This window comes from Pleuronectes platessa, chromosome 10 (assembly GCF_947347685.1).
Source record: "Pleuronectes platessa chromosome 10, fPlePla1.1, whole genome shotgun sequence".
Taxonomy (NCBI): Eukaryota; Metazoa; Chordata; class Actinopteri; order Pleuronectiformes; family Pleuronectidae; genus Pleuronectes; species Pleuronectes platessa.
In genome coordinates, this window is record NC_070635.1 from 26,662,898 (window position 1) to 26,680,683 (window position 17,786).

The window sequence follows — 17,786 nt, forward strand, 5'->3', positions numbered from 1 at the left end:
AGAGAGGGAGAGAGATACAGACAGACAGAGAGACAGACAGGCAGGCAGCCAGGCAGGCAGACAGACAGACAGACAGACAGACAGACAGACAGACAGACAGGCAGGCAGGCAGGCAGAGAATTTAAGGGCAGTTTTACTGTTCTACAAATAAGACAAGTTCACTAGTTTTGTTTAATTTAAAATCTAAGTAGAGCTAAGTAGAGCTTCAAAATGCAAAAAGAAGAAATGGGAACAAGAGACCAAAAGTTGTGAGCAGACAATTTATTGAAAACAACAATTTAACTCAAATAGGCTGTCGGCACCAAAGTGTTTCTGGAAGACTATCCGGCACCTCAGGAGGGGGAAACGGGGAACCATCCAAGCTGTGTACAGTAAGGATGGGACTCTGTTGACCTCAACTGAGGAGGTCGTCGGACGTTGGAAGGAACACTTTGAGGAACTCCTGAATCCGAATAACACGCCCTCTATGTTGGAGGCAGAGCTCGAGGTTGATGGTGTTTCGTCGTCAATTTCCCTGGTGGAGGTCACTGAGGTAGTCAAACATCTCCGCAGTGGCAAAGCCCCAGGGATTGATGAGATCCAGCCAGAAATGCTAAAGGCTCTGGGTGTTGAGGGGCTGTCATGGTTGACACGCCTATTCAACATCGCGTGGGAGTCGGGTACAGTGCCAAAGGAGTGGCAAACCGGGGTGGTGGTTCCCCTGTTCAAAAAAGGGGGACCAGAGAGTGTGTACCAATTATCGGGGTATCACACTTCTCAGCCTCCCTGGTAAAGTCTACTCCAAGGTGCTGGAAAGGAGGGTTCGGCCGATCGTCGAACCTCAGATTGAAGAGGAACAATGCGGTTTTCGCCCCGGACGTGGAACTACGGACCAGCTCTTCACTCTCGCAAGGATCCTGGAGGGGGCCTGGGAGTATGCCCATCCGGTCCACTTGTGTTTTGTGGATCTGGAGAAGGCGTATGACCGGGTCCCCCGGGAGAAACTGTGGGAGGTGCTGCGGGAGTATGGGGTAAGGGGGTCTCTCCTCAGGGCCATCCAATCTCTGTACTCCCAAAGCGAGAGCTGTGTTCGGGTCCTCGGCAGCCAGTCAGTTTCGTGGGTGCTGGTCTCCACCAGGGCTGCGCCTTGTCACCAATCCTGTTTGTGATATACATGGACAGGATATCGAGGCGTAGTCGTGGTGGGGAGGGGTTGCAGTTCGGTGGTCTGAGGATCTCGTCACTGCTTTTTGCGGATGATGTGGTCCTCATTGGATCATCGGCTTGTGACCTTCAGCACTCACTGGATCGGCAGGCGGCCGAGTGTGAAGCGGCTGGGATGAGGATCAGCACCGCTAAATCTGTGTACTATGGAGCGTGAGATTGGCCGGAGAATCGGAGCAGCGGGGGCGGTATTGCGTTCGCTTTACCGCACCGTTGTAACGAAAAGAGAGCTGAGCCGCAAGGCAAAGATCTCGATCTACCGGTCGATCTTCGTTCCTATCCTCACCTATGGTCATGAGGGCTGGGTGATGACCGAAAGGACGAGATCGCGGGTACAAGCGGCCGAGATGAGTTTTCTCAGAAGGGTGGCTGGCGTCTCCCTTAGGGATAGGGTGAGAAGCTCAGTCATCCGTGAGGAACTCGGATTAGAGCCGCTGCTCCTTTACTTAGAAAGGAGTCAGCTGAGGTGGTTCGGGCATCTGGTAAGGATACCCACTGGGCGCCTCCCTTGGGAGGTTTTTCAGGCACGTCCAATGGGGAGGAGACCTCGGGGAAGACCCAGGACTAGGTGGAGAGATTATATTTCAACACTGGCCTGGGAACGCCTCGGGATCCCCCCGTCAGAGCTGGTCAATGTGGCCCGGGAAAGGGAAGTCTGGGGCCCCCTGCTTGAGCTGCTCCCCCCGCGACCCGACCCCGGATAAGCGGATGACGATGAGTGATGATGAGTGATGAGGCTGTTCATCAGCTGATCAAAAGTTTAAGACCACAGCCTTTAAAAGCCTAAATCTGTGCAAAAATTTGGATTCCATGTCATTTCCTGTCAAGTAATCACACTGTGAAGATCTCTTGATGGCAAAGGCAAAAAAGCTCACCGTCTTTGAACGTGGTAGGATTGTTGAACTGCATAAACAAGGCCTCTCACAACGTGCCATCGCTGCTGAGGTTGGACGCAGTAAGACAGTCATTTTGCATTTCTTAAAAGATCCTCAGGGTTATGGAACCAAAAAAATCAAGTGGTAGACCCAAAAAAGTCTCACCGGCGCTGAGCCGGAGGATCCGAATCGCTGTCCGTCAAGACACGGGACGTTCCTCGTCCCAAATTAAGGCCATTACTGGTGCTGACTGCTGCCCAATAACCATCAGACGGCATCTGCGAAGGAAGGGCTTCAAAAACAAGAAACGTCTTCAAAGGCCACGTCTCCTTCAATGCCACAAAATTGCCCGTTTAGACATTGCAAGGGAGCACCAAACATGGGACATTCAAAAGTGGAAGAAAGTTTTATTCTCTGACGAGAATTTTTTTTACCTTGATGGTCCTGATGGCTTCCAACGTTACTGGCATGACAAGGAGATGCCATCTGAGATGTTTTCTACGCGGCACAGTGGAGGGGGCGCCATCATGATATGGGGTGCTTTTTCCTTCAATGGAACAATGGAGCTCCAGGTTGTGCAGGGGCGTCAAACAGCAGCTGGCTATGTGGAGATGTTGCAGCGGGCATCCCTCATGACTGAGGGCCCTCGTCTGTGTGGTAACGACTGGGTTTTTCAGCAGGACAACGCTCCAATTCACAATGCCCGTCTGACCAAGACTTTTTTCCAGGAGAATAACATCACTCTTTTGGACCATCCTGCGTGTTCCCCTGATCTTAATCCAATTGGGAACATTTGGGGATGGATGGCAAGGGAAGTTTACAAAAATGGACTTCAGTTCCAGACAGTGGATGCCCTTCGTGAAGCCATCTTCACCACTTGGCGCAACATTCGCACTAGCCTTTTGGAAACACTTGCATCAAGCATGCCAAAACGAATTTTTGAAGTGATCAACAATAATGGTGGAGCTACTCATTACTGAGTCAGTTTTTGACACTTTAATTTCTGTTTTAGGAGGTTTTTTTTTTTTTTTAGCTGTGGTCTTAAACTTTTGATCAGCTGATGAACAGCCTACTTCAGTTAAATTGTTGTTTTCAATAAATTGCCTGCTCACAACTTTTGGGCTCTTGTTCCCATTTCTTCTTTTTGCATTTTGAAACTCTACTTAGAACCTTCCTAAGATTCAACAGTGCAAAATGCAAATTCATGCAATTTTTTAACTGGTCTTAAGATTTTGATCAGGAGTGTAGGTCTTAAGTTGAGCTACATGACAGTCTGGTGAGGTAAATTGTGGTATATTATTAGTGTAATGCTGCTTATGCTTCAACTCTTTCAGAAAAAAGTAAGAAAAAAAATGTGTGTACTGTGTTGTCAGCTTTATAGAGATTATGTAAGTCACTCTTGATAATTATGCACAACACTGATTTATCTTATTTACAAAATTTGCAGCATAATGCCAAGAAAAGAGAATCTCCAAAAGCAGAACATATTATTTGGTTATTCAATATAATAGTATTATATTCAAAATAGTTTCCCTCTTCACTGTAGGTCGTCCACTTCTTGGCGAACAGCAGGCATGTTGAGATAAGTATTAAACGAACACAGGTGTTTACAGAGCCTTCATTTATGTGATAGTTCCACCCAGGCACGTGCACAGATAGACCCCTAGTGGTGCTCAAGCACTGGCCCTTTGGCCCTTTTTTTGGGGTTTGAGCATCTGCCCCCCAAAATGTCTGTGCACGTGCCTGGTTCCACCTATGTTGAGCAACTATTTCCAATCAAATGGCTGCTGAGAAAAAGGTCTGTAACTACAGGGGATCACAGAGAACGAAGAATATAACCTGAACGGCCAGACTTTCTATGGATACAACCCTCTATCTGAGGACTTTGATATGGCCTAGGAAAATACATCATTCATTTATTAAATGATAACTATGATCATTTAATTCACAATGGTTTGTATTTTTATAGAGCTTTGGTAGTTTTGATGACCACTCAAAGCGCTTTACAGTGCAGTAGTTTACAATTTGCCATTCACACACACATTCATACATTGCATCTATTAGCAGCACTTTTGTTTTCTATAAGGGACACTTTGGCATGCGGAAGGGGAAGCCTTGGATCATATTGCCGACCTTCTGGTTGGAGGACGACCGCTCTACCCCTCAGCCACAGCCGCTCCCGTGCCCGGTGAATCATTATGAATTTTAATGGTCATACAATTGTGTGCAGACTGGGTGAGGGCAAGGGCTCCTGGGAGTCCTGTGTTCACCATGTTCATGTCAGTTGGGTGGTCACACAGAAATGTCTTTTACCCCCTTCCCTACTCATTTAAGCAGATCCAATTAACCAAACTGTCTCATTGTGGAACAAGACAAGACATACAACTCTCAACTAAGCCCTAGGAATAGTTGATGTTGAATTAGTTAGCCCAAACCTTTTGGATATTTTGCCAGTGTATTCAAGGACAAGGGCTGTGCATTTTTATCACCTTTTTTGTTTACATTTCCTTAGTCAACGAAAACCTTTGATTATTCCTTCAAGATAGTGTGTATGTAGTCTGAAGAGGATGCATTACAAAGGAACTAAAGGCTTAATTTATGATGTATCTGTAGGTCTCCCCTGCTCCCATACTCCCAGGACTAATAGGCAACCACTAAAGCCAATCAGAGCATAGGATTCCATTTTATTTGAATAGTGCCAAATGAGGTGACATCTGGGAAAAAACAAGTCGTGACGATTATCTCAAGGCACTTTAGATAAGTCCACAACGAACAAGCACTTTTGCGATGGCAGAACTAACGCCTGTTTAATTGTAAGAAACCTCAGGCAGAATCAAATACAATGTGGGCAGCCATCTGCCTCAACCATTTTGGGTGAGCAGATAAAAATGTGAATGAAAAGAGATGGGGAACATGCACAGTTATGAAAGCAGTCATTTTTTAACTCCATCAGAATGGTTTTGATAAAAATAAGTGATTTATATATGTAATCATCATTTTAATGATAGCAGTTTAATAATAGTTTTGATGTGTCAGATTTGGATAGAGAGAGAGAGAACCAACAATGGAAGAGGAAAATCAAAGTCAGTGAGGCTTACCTTCTCACATTTTGTGATCAAATGTAGTTTGGAGACCAGACCCGTTGAAAAATTAGGGTGACCCCTTATAGTATGTATCTGAGAAAGTAAACACTCCATTTGAGCAATTGGACACATAATTGTGACGCCCCCCAGTAAACAATCTCTTAATACAATTACCAGCCTGCTGTAGTATGCCTCTGCCAACCATTGCTTTTTCTCATTTTACATACATTTATTCTAAAAATCTCATATCAGTTAATCTTTTAGTCCAAAAGATAACTGTTAAAATCTTGAAAACTCCATAAAGGCTGACTCAAGATATACTGGTCAACAGGCCAAAAGCATGTTTTGTAACTTTAATAATCAAGCAAGTTTGCAATTCATTAATGCAAATGATAGATTTAGGATCATATACATTTTACAATCAAAAATCTATCCACTAAGGGCAACCAAAATGGATCAAAACAGACAAATCAACAGAAGTTTGTTTTGTTTATTTCACCTACATGAAATTACACATTTCTCCCAATAAAAATTCTCTATGGTAATCCCTAAAACAAAAACCTTTCTTGCATCTCCAGAAAATACGTATCAACATGCAGTTTAGGCAAGTTCTGAAAGAAAAATTTGAAAAGGTAGAAACAAGATTAACATGTGAGATTTTCTCACTGCCATATTATATAAAACAGCAACAAGGTTGTGTGCTCTTTAGTTCTTCAACATTTTCTATACCTCAAAGGTGAAAACAAAAATACAAAATCAGTTCACCCAAAAACAGAACAAAATAAAGAGTATAAAGTTAAGCAACTGAAAGTAAATGGAATGTAACCTTTGTGTTCCAACAAATCCCTGCCTTCTTTCTACCAATCCCCATCATTTCCTTCACTGCCCTCAACTCATGTCATTTATTTTACAAATTAAACATTAAGTGACACCGTCTGCTCTGATGTGGCAAGTCAACATGTGATTTTGTGTACCAACAAGTTTGACCACAAGAAAAATACTATTATGAATACATACAATATAACCTTTTTGACCCCTAAAAATTTCACCTGCATGTTTCATGAGTTGAAAACTTGCCTACTCCCCCACCACCTCAATAATACAATAGCTATATTGTTACCACACACAAGGGGTCAGCAGACAGGCAATCAACCCATACATTTGAGCCCCTGATGTGGACCCACCCACCAAACAAATTACACTATACCCTTATTCCCAGTCCCCTTTTCTCACAGTTACTACAAAAAGGGAATCGTAAACAGATGAGTGTTGAGACTCCTAAATAGAAAAAAGATGGTAAGAGTTGGACAATGATAGTGAGGTGGTCTCAGTGTTGAGGATCATGATACAGATGAGCCAGGATGATAGTAGGCAGACAGGGGATCACCTATGCCCCCATCTGGCTCAATTTTTTGTTTCTTCTTGATCATCTGCATCAGAGTTCCACAGCTGAGGAAAGACAGAAGAACAAAAAGGAGAATAAGAGAAATTTCATTTAAAATGATGAATGGATGAATGTGGCTCAGTTAAGCTCTTGGGGTGGTTGTTACAGGTAGAAAAACGAAATTTAATTGAATTTTAAAACTAGACTCACAATGAAAATAATTGGTTGTAGTTGAAATGAAACTTACTGTCAAGTTGTCTCTCAATAACTGCATGATAAGCGTACTGTCTTTGTACGAATCTTCACTCAGTGTATCGAGCTCTGCAATAGCATCATCAAAAGCCTAAAGGAATTCAAACAAATTTGTGAGATTAGCCGGAAACAGATGGCCTAGAACAGTGGTTGCCTGTGTCCGCTACTGGCGGCCGAGCTGCAGGTTTATCTACTGCCATCTATGGTATGTGAGTACACAGGACTCATTTTATACAAGGAAACGTTTTATGGCCATATTCAAGGCAAAGCCTACGTAAAAATGTTATCCTGCAGTAGCAGCTCCTTTGTAGAACATATTGTTGAACTGAAGATAAATATTGTGCATTGAACAGAGGCTGCAAATATAAATTGATATTAATGTGAATATTATGCATCGAACAGATGCTGTAGAAATTGATATTGTGCATTAAATATAGTTGCACGACTACTTTTTTGTGTGTATATTTATGTTCGTACATCCAGCCTTTAACAGAAATTGCAAAGAATAATAAATAAGACCCAAGTGGGGTTTTGGAAGATATCAGGGTGGTAGATCTCGGCTTACGCTTGGAATTAAATAGCGATCTTGGGCTCGAAAAGGTTGGCGACCACTGGACTACAACAAGCTGTGCAGTTATGGATCAGTTGAATGTGTATATATTTCAGGTTAGGGCTGAACGATTAATTGCATTTGCGATAAAATCGCGATATGATAAAACGCGATTTTCTAATCGCAACGTGCGCGATTAAAACGTGCGAAAGAGAGTAGGGCTCTGGGATGCTCTCCTCACCCGCAGCAAGAATGCCGCGGGACCACAAAACTCCTCTGATCCAGAAGATAGCGAAGCAAGCCTGCATCACCTACAGGGTCCCAAGTCTTCGGCCAACGTGTCGGACACACAGAGTGAGTTCATCTCGCCGGTGACCACGGTGCGGGCGGCGGACCTGAAAAATCGCTCCCCGGAAAAGCAAGCCGAGCTCCGGGGCGGCGCGGCTCCAGAGCCCCCCGGTCACCTACATGTACATCTGCGAGACGGAGGTGTTCAGCATGGGGGTGTTCCTGCTGAGGCCCGGCGCCTCTATACTGCTGCACGACCACCCGGTCATGAACGGGAATCTACGGAGTTGCTGATCCGCAAGATGCCCTTCCAGCGCATCCAGCTGGCCCGCCGCATCCGCGGACACAGAGCTTAAACTGCTGCTGCTCCACTTACTATAACAACCCCGCATTCCTACACCTATAAAATGCAATTCAATGTGGAAGTAATCCAAGAATTCAGAATATGTTACTCAGATTAGTTAATGTAACGGAATACGCTACAGATTACATTTTAGGCATGTATTCTATATTCTGGGACGGAATACGTTTTGAAAGTATCCTTCCCAACACTGATAATGTTACTGATTGGGAGCAGTAACACACCTATAATTAAAAAAAAATAAATCTCAAGATGGTACATTTTGCACACAGGTTTTAAAAAGTGCATGGCTTGTGTTTATACTTACAATGACTTTGATTAAATTACTTAAATGCACACCGATTTATTGTATTGTAGAATATTGTACAGTAAATGTATCTAATATTGTGTTGGTCATATTTAAATCATTCATTACGGTTTTTTTTGGGGGGGGGGGAAAGAGGATAAAATAAAAAAATCTCATATTAAATCGCAATTGCAATATTTTGGGAAAAAATCGCAATTAGATTATTTTCCCAAATCGTTCAGCCCTATTTCAGGTTGGTGTTCACAAAATCAATGCAAGATTTCATAAATGCATTTAAAATACTCCCAAATAAGAAAAGAAAGTTAGGTGGTGTCATGAACTCACTTGTTTGGCCAGACGGCAGGCATCTTGAGGTGACTGCATGATTTCGTAGTAGAAAACAGAGAAATTGAGTGCAAGACCAAGGCGGATTGGGTGGGTGGGCTTTATATCGGTTTTGCTGATTTCAAACGCCTTCTCGTAGGCCTCCTTTGAGTTTGTAATGATTTCTGTAGGGAAACAAAGAATATGAGTACTGTGGACTCTAAACATTACAACAAATGGACTTGCAAAATGCTAAAGTGTATAAAAAGAGACCAAGAAGGATAGAAAAGTCTGAAATGGACACACCACACTTAAGGTATATTTCACTGAAAAATTAAAGTTCACTCATCTACTCACCAATTTGCCAATTGAGGGATGGGTGAAGTGTTTGAGTCCACAAAACAATTTTGGGGTCGAGGGGAAACAAGGTTATTTACACTGAGTTTAAACCCTAAATGATATCGTCCTTCAAGGTGCATACACGGACCCTCAGACACACTACATCTGCTAGCTTAGCCACTTCCAGTGGACATTTAGGCTTAAAACAAGGTGTAAATGACCTCGTTTTGAGTCAGATATGAAGATCGGGGCTTGCAGACACTTGGATAACACCACACAATCAGTATGGAAGCATGTTATGTTTTTTCTGTTGTTTTAATACGTCTGAAGAAGGACTCACCATTCAATTGTATCTGATTCGGCTGCTACACAGTTTATCGCTGAGTCTCCAGAATTGTTTTGTGACCTCAAACATTTATTCTTTTTTCAGTGATCTATTCCTTTTATTTATTTATATTGATGTACATCCAGCTCTATCCAATGCATTCAGAAATAGGTCAAATAGTAAGCCCTTTGTGAAGGCTGTGTTCAGTTTTAATTAAAGTGTTTCAGAGGGTTGTTATTTATACTCAAATGGTAATTTTGGAGACTGTACTTTGTGGGGCTGTCGACTTGAACTGAATTCTACTCTGGGTTATGAAAATCCTATCCCACCAGATCACTATCTCATCTGTAGAGTATACAAGCATTTGTAGTTTAATGGGGTTTTATGTGGAGTTCCTTTCTTTGATGGCTCCTAATGGAGTAACTGCTGAGTAGCTTTTTGGTCCTTACCTTTTAAATTAATCTGTAATTTAACCCTAACCTTGGCCTAAGAACCTTTCAATTTTGTCTTTGTCACTCTTCACACACAACCTAGCGATCACATGTATTTAGGTATTCATTAATTGTGTCTGTTCATGAATCACTTTAACACTGATGTCATCTCTAGTTGTGTGTAGCAGGTGAAATGCGTACATATAAAATTTTCAATTTGTCTAAATGTGTGCCCCATTAGCTTTGGAGCTAATCACACAAACACAAAGTAAACTTCAGTCCTGTTCAGGTCCTAAAAACTTTGGATGAGTGTTGGTGTTTATAGTTAACGTGTAAAGCGAGCGCAGGTCAGCAGGAGTTGGGAGGGACAACAAATTAACAATGATTTTAAGAGTAAATAACCCTATAGAGCCCACACACTTGGAACTTGGCACTTACCTTCCCTCTCTTCTTTTGTAGCCACCTCAGCCAAGTAACGGTAGTAATCTCCTTTCATTTTCAGATAAAAGACTTTGCTTTGTGGTTTTGAGGCATTTTTAATGAGATGATTGTCCAAGAGATTCTGTGGCACAAAACAAACAAAACAGACTGTTAGAAAAGAAAAAACACCACTGTCCTAATTTTTTTTTTTAAATCTAAAAAACACACAAAAAATCCTCAAACAATGTGGCTTATTGCATCCCAGGCCTCTGAATTAAACATTTAGGTGCATATGGACCTGCAAATAGAGCTGATCATTTGTGATCAGATCACTCAAGATGGATATAAGAGATAAGTGTCAGTTCACTTAAAGGAATAGTTCACAAAAATGATAATTCAATCATTATCTACTCACCTCTATGCCGATGAAGCATTGGCCAAAAACATGGTGTAAATGACACCAACACTTTTTCTTGCTACTCTAAGTTAGAGGCGCCTATGTCGAAATGGCAAAAAAATTACTCTTAGCAGATAGAGCCAGTAATCAAATGTAAGCAGTCTCACCAACACGTCCTCGCAGATTTCTTTCAGCTCACACTCAATCTTTTTCTTGTACTCTTCGACAATGAGCGCCTTCCTTTCGTTTTCTGGGTTTTTATCCTCGATGCTGGACACCACACGCCACGAGGAGCGTCGAGCACCCACCACATTCTTGTAGGCCACTGACAGCAGATTACGGGCATCATCACTCAGCTCTTCTTGACTTTCCACTGCAACCTTCTTCATTATAGCAGCCATATCATCATATCGCTCAGCCTGCTCGGCCAGCTTGGCCTTCGTTGCAAGACAGGTCATGACTGCGCAGTGCTCACTGAAAGAAAGAAAGGGGAAAAGATTCACAGATTTCATATTAGTGAGAAGCAAGGGGGTACTTTTTATTTTTGACTGATTTAAATGAACACCCAAAATAAATCTATGTTTTCCCTACCATTATATTAAGGGGGCACCCCCCAGATCTCAACGATAGTAATTTAAGTTTACCTTTCCTATAAAACAGGTCTATAGCTTGCTCTTTTATTAAACAAACTAAATGGCCTTATGTTATTTATGCGACGGCATGTCATTTCCGTCTCTACATGGTTCGCGCGTTTAGATTTCCCCTCTGCTTTCTGTATCGCGCAGGGCGGAGTTCCATCCCGATGCGCACACATGAACACACAGACACGTGCGCACACACTCCCACCAGCGGACAGAGAGCATCCGCCGCTGCCGCTTGGACTACGAAAGATATGTTTGACAGTTTTTAGCAGCTCTGTCAGTGATTTACCGCTCCCATCTGTGATTATCAGGCCAAACCGAGAGCTGAAGAAAGATGTAATCAAGAAAATTATTGATCACTATGTGTGGATCAGTGTGATATTGTGGCATCATTCAAACAAATCAATATTTAAACTGTAGCGAGTAAGAGATGTCAGATGAGAGAAAAAAGCGGAGTCAGTGTGTGTGGCACTATCATAAATAAATAATAAAGTCCGATAAACATGACATTATGTCAAAGATCCGTGCGTTTTTCAGAGGCTTTAAGTCCTATAAAAGCCTTTATTTTTTAATGCACATTATTTTGACATGTTCTATTTGAGAGGTACATTTTTTATTTTAATTAATTTGAAGGAGAAATGTCCAGCCTCCACCTAAAGTTGTTTGAAGTTTTCCGATGTACTTCAGCAAAAAACTAAACGAACACTCAGATCTGAGTCATAATTGTTTTTTCTGTGTTAACAATGAAAATTATTCATCCAAATTTGTTTACTATATTTTGCAATTTTACCCTCAGGTGTGCATAAACTACAGGCTATGAACTTCTTTAAGAAACGTGAAATTATTATTGTATCGGTCATGTAAAACATGCAATTATCGGGTATAGGCCTGAAAAATCCTTACTGTGAATCCCTAGAAGATAGTGTAATGTGTAATAGTGTTTTCTGTTAACTATAGCTTTAATCTGTGAGTCTTAGTGAACACTTAGTGACAACCTGAACACATAAATACATATAAAACTGACAGAGAAAGTCTGTGGTGGCTCTAGTGTGAATAACAATAAATGCTTATACTTACTCCAAAGAACAAAAGCTATAGCACATGACGCAACTACTGTCTCTGAGGCTTGCTGCCCTCTCCAGGAAGTACTTGTACAAGGAAATGTGATGCATACCAAGGCAGTTCAAGGATATGGGTGAGAACATAGCTAGCACAAAAGCAACACTGCACTATATTCAAAATATAAATGTTTTTTATTTTAAAAGTAGAGAGTGAAGTAGGTAAACATACAGTTGTATTCAAATTAAATCATGTCTCTGAGACCTATAAGCATAGGAATTGTAGAAAATGTGCTCTGGCTGTGTTATTTAGCAATTTTCAGTGCCACAGGGTTGTAAGAGGAGAAGTAATATACCAGCGGATACAATGCTCACCTCTACACCATGACCTACATTCTTTTGACTTATCCAAAATAGCCAACAGGCTTCAACAAAATCAATCTCATTAGTTTCAATTCCAGAGAGCATGCAGTTTGACATGTTCAAGATCTGTCCCGAGATAAGGAAAAGAAAGCCAATTCTAAAATAGTTGCAAACCTCTCACAAGCTGGGAAATCAGGTAAACTGAAAAAAGAGCCAGGAAATGAACTAATGACAACCTGACAAATACCAGAGGATTTGCTGTTGGCATTGATCAAATATGGGATGATCCAGTAACTGCTTAAGGTACATCTATGGCTTTCACACATAAGTACTGTTAAAATACATTGCAGTTAACAAGTTCTGCTGTATAGTAACCCTAAAGACAAATGCTTTGAGTGTATTAGGTATTCCATGTATAATGCAGCATTACTATGACCCCTGCTTTACAATTAGCTTTTGATGATAATTATAAGTCAAAATGATTTGGTCAATCAATATAAGATGTAACATTTTCGACAACGTGACACTTGAACATGATTGAATAAGACTCACGGTTATATTTCCATCAGTAACTTGTGCAGCAAAAAGGATTAATAAGTAGTCACGTATTTGGAATACACTCGACAAAAGAATGTAGAAAACGACATTTTCTCCAAGGCAAACGTCACTTTTCTTTCGCCAACGCACACACCACACCCAACCCTCTACCTGCGACTCGCCCAACAGGGAAGTGAGGAATTTATGAGCCTTCAGACTTAGCCTGCTGTGACTATTAGCACTAAGCCTTACTAATATATATATATATATATATATATATATATCCAGAAAGCCCCATTACTTAAACAAATTTGGTTGTAACGAGGAGTACCATATAGTACATTAAAATCAACCTAAACTGCTTTCCCATAGGCCCACGTGACCACTTTCAAATATGGCGTTAACTATTTCCTGAAACGTAAGCATTCCTAGCCAAAAATCTTTAGTAAATGATTTCAGCGTTAGATTCCACAATGATACACCAATATATTGTTTATCTCAACCAAAGAGTGTTACCTTGGTTTGATAGCGAGACACACAACCCATAAAAGGGTTGCAACTTAGCCTGTTAGGTAGCAGTTTAACTCGTCTTTCTATATCTTTTTTTAATAGACTGATAGACAAACACCATTAGCAAATACAACCGATACCGTCTGCGAATTTGTAATATTAGAGACGCTACACCTGATTCACTTTTATCGTTAGTCGCAAAATAACACACACATTTAGCCAGAGCTGTCCGTTCGAATCCAGCCATTAGACATATCCGAAACTATAGCAAAGCTAGCCATTCTCCATTAAGCCGATATCTGTCGGGGCAAAGGCACATCCAATATTGCTATATTTTTTAGAAGATCTTTCAATGACTAATACAAACAAAATAAATCATTTCAAAGCCCTTACCGGAGTGCTAGCAGATAGCAGCGATGTCGGCGTAGCCAGCAACAGCTGATTCTCTTGGTAAGTCTGCGTGTGAGTGCTCAGTGTAGTCCACGGGGTCTCCCACCAACCACTCCAGGCCAAGGCAAGGCCCGAGGGGAGGGGTTAGTGGTGACGTCAAACGTTACCGGAGCAACCGCACATGAGCGCCTCTGGAAGTTGGAGTCGTGTTCCTGCCCCCGTCCATTCCAGAGGCGAATGGCTGATAAGGGATTGCAAATAATGTAATTAATGTGAGGACATTTAGATTTTCCTGATGCAATAATTGTTTTATAACAATTATGACATTGTGATATGGTGTTGCCTTCCAACAAGTAGAGATGCAAATGTATGAAAACCATGCATACCTTTCAACATCACAGCAAGCTTAATATGGAAGTCATCACTGACAGGTTAACTCAAAACGGCATAAATAGATATTACAATTTATCACACATTTGTGGAATTGTCTAGTCTAGAACAGCATTCGAATCACATCACAAAGGAAAACAAAGGTTATTTTTTCTGAAGGGGAGAGAGTGCGTTATTTTTGCCTTGTCATGTTTACCCTATAGGGCCAAGAAGAATCCCAGCTTGAAACCACTTGAAACCTATTAAAGTTCAGATCAGATATAATTGACAACAAAAATGCAGTTAAAAAAAAGTGTTCTTTGATTTGTCAAGATGTTGATGTGCCTATGGACGCCCATTTCCGACACTGTGCTGAAGAAAATAAAAAATCCTGTATTTCATAATTAGGAGATATTATCTCATAATATTGTGATCCTAAGTCATAATTATGAGATACAGGATTTGTATTTTCTTCATCACAGTGGCTGAAATGGGCGTTCATAGCTACGAGAACGATTTCAAGTAAAGAGAAAGTAAAAAAAAAAAGGGGATACCCTAAAGATGTGTAACCGGTTAGTCCTCTTCTTAAATACCTTAACACACACAGAAATGTTTCTCACCAACATTCTTCTGCAATATTATTCACAGTAGTCATACTTAAGCCTGTAAGATCCATTCAGTTTCTGTATGTTGTAATAGTCAAATAAACAGTGAACTAATTTAAATAAGCAGTACTCTAATGGTCCTGCGGATGTAAAATATTGTCAAGTTGAATACAACATTATTACTTGCTTTTTAACTTCTTTTATAATAAAGATTCACAATGCTCCCAAAATGAATGCTAATATGCAACCATTCAATGGTTATTAAGTGCACCTCATTATTATTTTATAAAACCTATATGGGATGAATTGGATGAACTCAGGAATTTGCAACAATAAGTTTTGATATTATGTCTGTCGTTTTAGTCCCAGACTACTATTTTAGTGCATATATTTTCTGTATTTTGCCCCGCTAACACTTTTTCCCACCAACCTCATGCAAGCAACATCACCCACCACTGTGCTAGCAAACACACATGTAATAGATGCTTCATAGGTGTCACACCGCGGAGAGAGGGTTGTCTTGTCTTGGGGTTTCTGTCTCGTAACTTCCTGTTTTATTGTGAAATCCTAACTCTCCTCTCGTTTCAGGTCACTTGCCCTTCCTCATGTGTCACTGATTCCGGATTGTTTCCACCTGTTCCCTTCACCCTCATGTGCTTATAGTCTGCGTCTCCCCTTTGTCTTGTGCCAAAGTGTTTCGTACTTGTCTGTGCACCTAAGCCCCTTTTCCACAGTCACAGTCGTTTTCTGCCTAGGAGTTTTGCTACAGTAAGGTTTTTTCTGTTTCCTCCTTGAGAGTGATTTTTTGTTTGTTAAAGTTTTCTAGTTTAGCTTCGTTTTGTGTTGTTGGTAATTTGTTTTTCTTCCTCCCTTTTGGAGCGATTTATGTTTAGAGAGTTTTAGTTAGTTTGATGAGCCTCCTGTTTAGGTGAACCTTTTCTTTTGTACCGTTTCATAGTAGTTTGGTTTTCCTCCTTCGGGAGCGCTTTTGATTTCTTGCTCTAGCCTTTTGGTTGTCCTCCTTCGGGAGCGATTTATGTTTTATACCTCTTTAAAACTACCTACCTCCGATTGTTTGTCACTCTTCATAGAGGATCAGAATTCAATAAAGTGTGCTGGTACGTGTAATCCTCTGCATCTGAGTCCTCATTTCAGTCCAGGCCTGACATTACACTTTGGCCAGTATGGCCTCAGCAGAGATGGATATACTCACGGCAGTCCTGCAAGCCCAAGAAGCCCGGCTCTCCCGTCAGGAGGAATTCCAGACCGCCATGGCATCCCAGATGGGGCTTCTCTCAACACAGTTTCAGGGCCTGCACGATCATCTAGTGCAAACGACTACAGCACCCGAGCCTCCGGTAGTAGCGGATGCTACACCCGTGGTTCCTGTCCTGACTGGGCTGGCCGTTGGAGCAGGATGCAAGTTAGCCCCACCAGCCCGATTCGCTGGTGAATTAGGGTTATGCAAAACATTTCTCATAGACTGTTCCATACACTATGAACTAAACCCCCATGCTTTTCCTTCTAACCGATCTAAGATTGCTTTTATGATTTCCCACCTTACCGAAAGAGCCAAGGCATGGGCCTTGGCAGAGTGGGCCCGGGATTCGCCAGTTTGCCAATCCCTTACAGAGTTTGAAGCGGCGCTGCGGAAGACTTTCGACCCGGTAACGACCGACCGGGAGAAAGCTGGGGAGCTGAGCGGGCTGAGACAGGGCAGCGAATCCGTATGTGATTACGCTATCCGTTTCCGCACTTTGTCGGCGGAGAGTGGCTGGAATACAACGGCCTTATACGATGTGTTTCTGAAGGGGCTGGCAGCTCCTATCAAAGACCTTCTGGTTCCCTTGGACCTACCCACAGATCTCGACTCACTCGCATTCCGGACAGACAACAGAACCCGTCCACTCAGGCAGCAACGTCTCCCGAGACCCACAACGATGGAGAGACCCCTACGCACTCAAGCACCAGGATGCTCAACCACCCGTCGATCACCGCCAGGGCAGCCTCATCATCCCCCTCCGGAAGGAGAAGGAGAGCCCATGCAGCTATGAAGAGCTCGGCTAACACCCGGAGAACGACAGAAACGTCTGCAGGAGGGCCGATGCTTCTACTGCGGTGAACCCGGTCATCTCGTCGCCACTTGCACTGCCAAAAGGACCATGGTGGTGAGTGAATTCAAGGTTTCAGGCACCACCTCACGCATTCTCACGACAGTCCAGGTAATGCACCACACCACCACTGAACTCAAGGCGCTCATAGACTCAGGGGCTGATGAAAGCTTGATGGACTGGGAACTGGCAGAACAACTGTGCCTTAACATAGAACTTTTAGCTAAGCCCCTCAGAGCTAAAGCACTTAATGGACAGGAACTTTTTACTATCACACATATCACAGCACCTCTCAAACTATGCATTAACCATCACCGGGAAAACATTCGTTTCTATGTATTCAAGTCACCGTCACAGACGCTAATTTTGGGACAGCCATGGTTATATCTTCACAATCCCCATATAAACTGGAGAACCGGTGAGATCCTGGGCTGGGGAGGGGACTGTGTGAGCAACTGTTTGAACCTCTCGGTTCGGGAGGAGGAAGTCACGAACATTAAATTGATCTGTCAATCCCGCCGCAGATCCCAATTACCCAGACCTGAGCTCTGTGCCTTCCTGCTACCACCACCTCAAAGAGGTTTTTAACAAAACTAAAGCCCTCTCACTTCCTCCTCACCGACCCTATGATTGTGCCATTGAGCTGATTCCAGGCTCAACCATTCCCAAAGGCCGCCTATACGC

General features: G+C 42.2%; 1 protein-coding gene across 2 annotated transcripts; it reads right to left on the reverse strand.

Annotated features, from left to right (window-relative positions):
- Positions 1–5,637: 5,637 nt before the first annotated feature.
- On the reverse strand, positions 5,638–14,180 carry LOC128448964 (14-3-3 protein zeta). Of its 2 annotated transcripts, none has more exons than XM_053431874.1 (6): positions 14,021–14,180; positions 10,686–10,992; positions 10,140–10,263; positions 8,628–8,791; positions 6,793–6,888; positions 5,638–6,610 (listed from the first exon to the last, which is right to left on the reverse strand). In XM_053431874.1, the coding sequence occupies exons 2-6, from the start codon at positions 10,974–10,976 to the stop codon at positions 6,566–6,568; spliced, it is 720 nt and encodes a 239-aa protein (XP_053287849.1). In that variant the 5' UTR covers positions 10,977–10,992; positions 14,021–14,180; the 3' UTR covers positions 5,638–6,565. The 2 variants fall into 2 exon arrangements, with proteins under 2 accessions (XP_053287849.1, XP_053287850.1); XM_053431875.1 differs by lacking the exon at positions 14,021–14,180 and adding an exon at positions 13,133–13,259.
- Between the last annotated feature and the right edge of the window lie 3,606 nt (positions 14,181–17,786).

Bases quoted from the DNA above. Each gene is read 5' to 3' on its own strand.
- LOC128448964 (XM_053431874.1), bottom strand. From the start codon at position 10,976: ATGACCTGTCTTGCAACGAAGGCCAAGCTGGCCGAGCAGGCTGAGCGA. The intron at 8,792-10,139 runs GTAAGTGCCAAG...GTTTCCCTACAG, and splicing joins TACAAAAGAAGAGAGGGAAG to AAATCATTACAAACTCAAAG. The intron at 6,611-6,792 runs GTAAGTTTCATT...GTCTTTCCTCAG, and splicing joins TATTGAGAGACAACTTGACA to CTGTGGAACTCTGATGCAGA.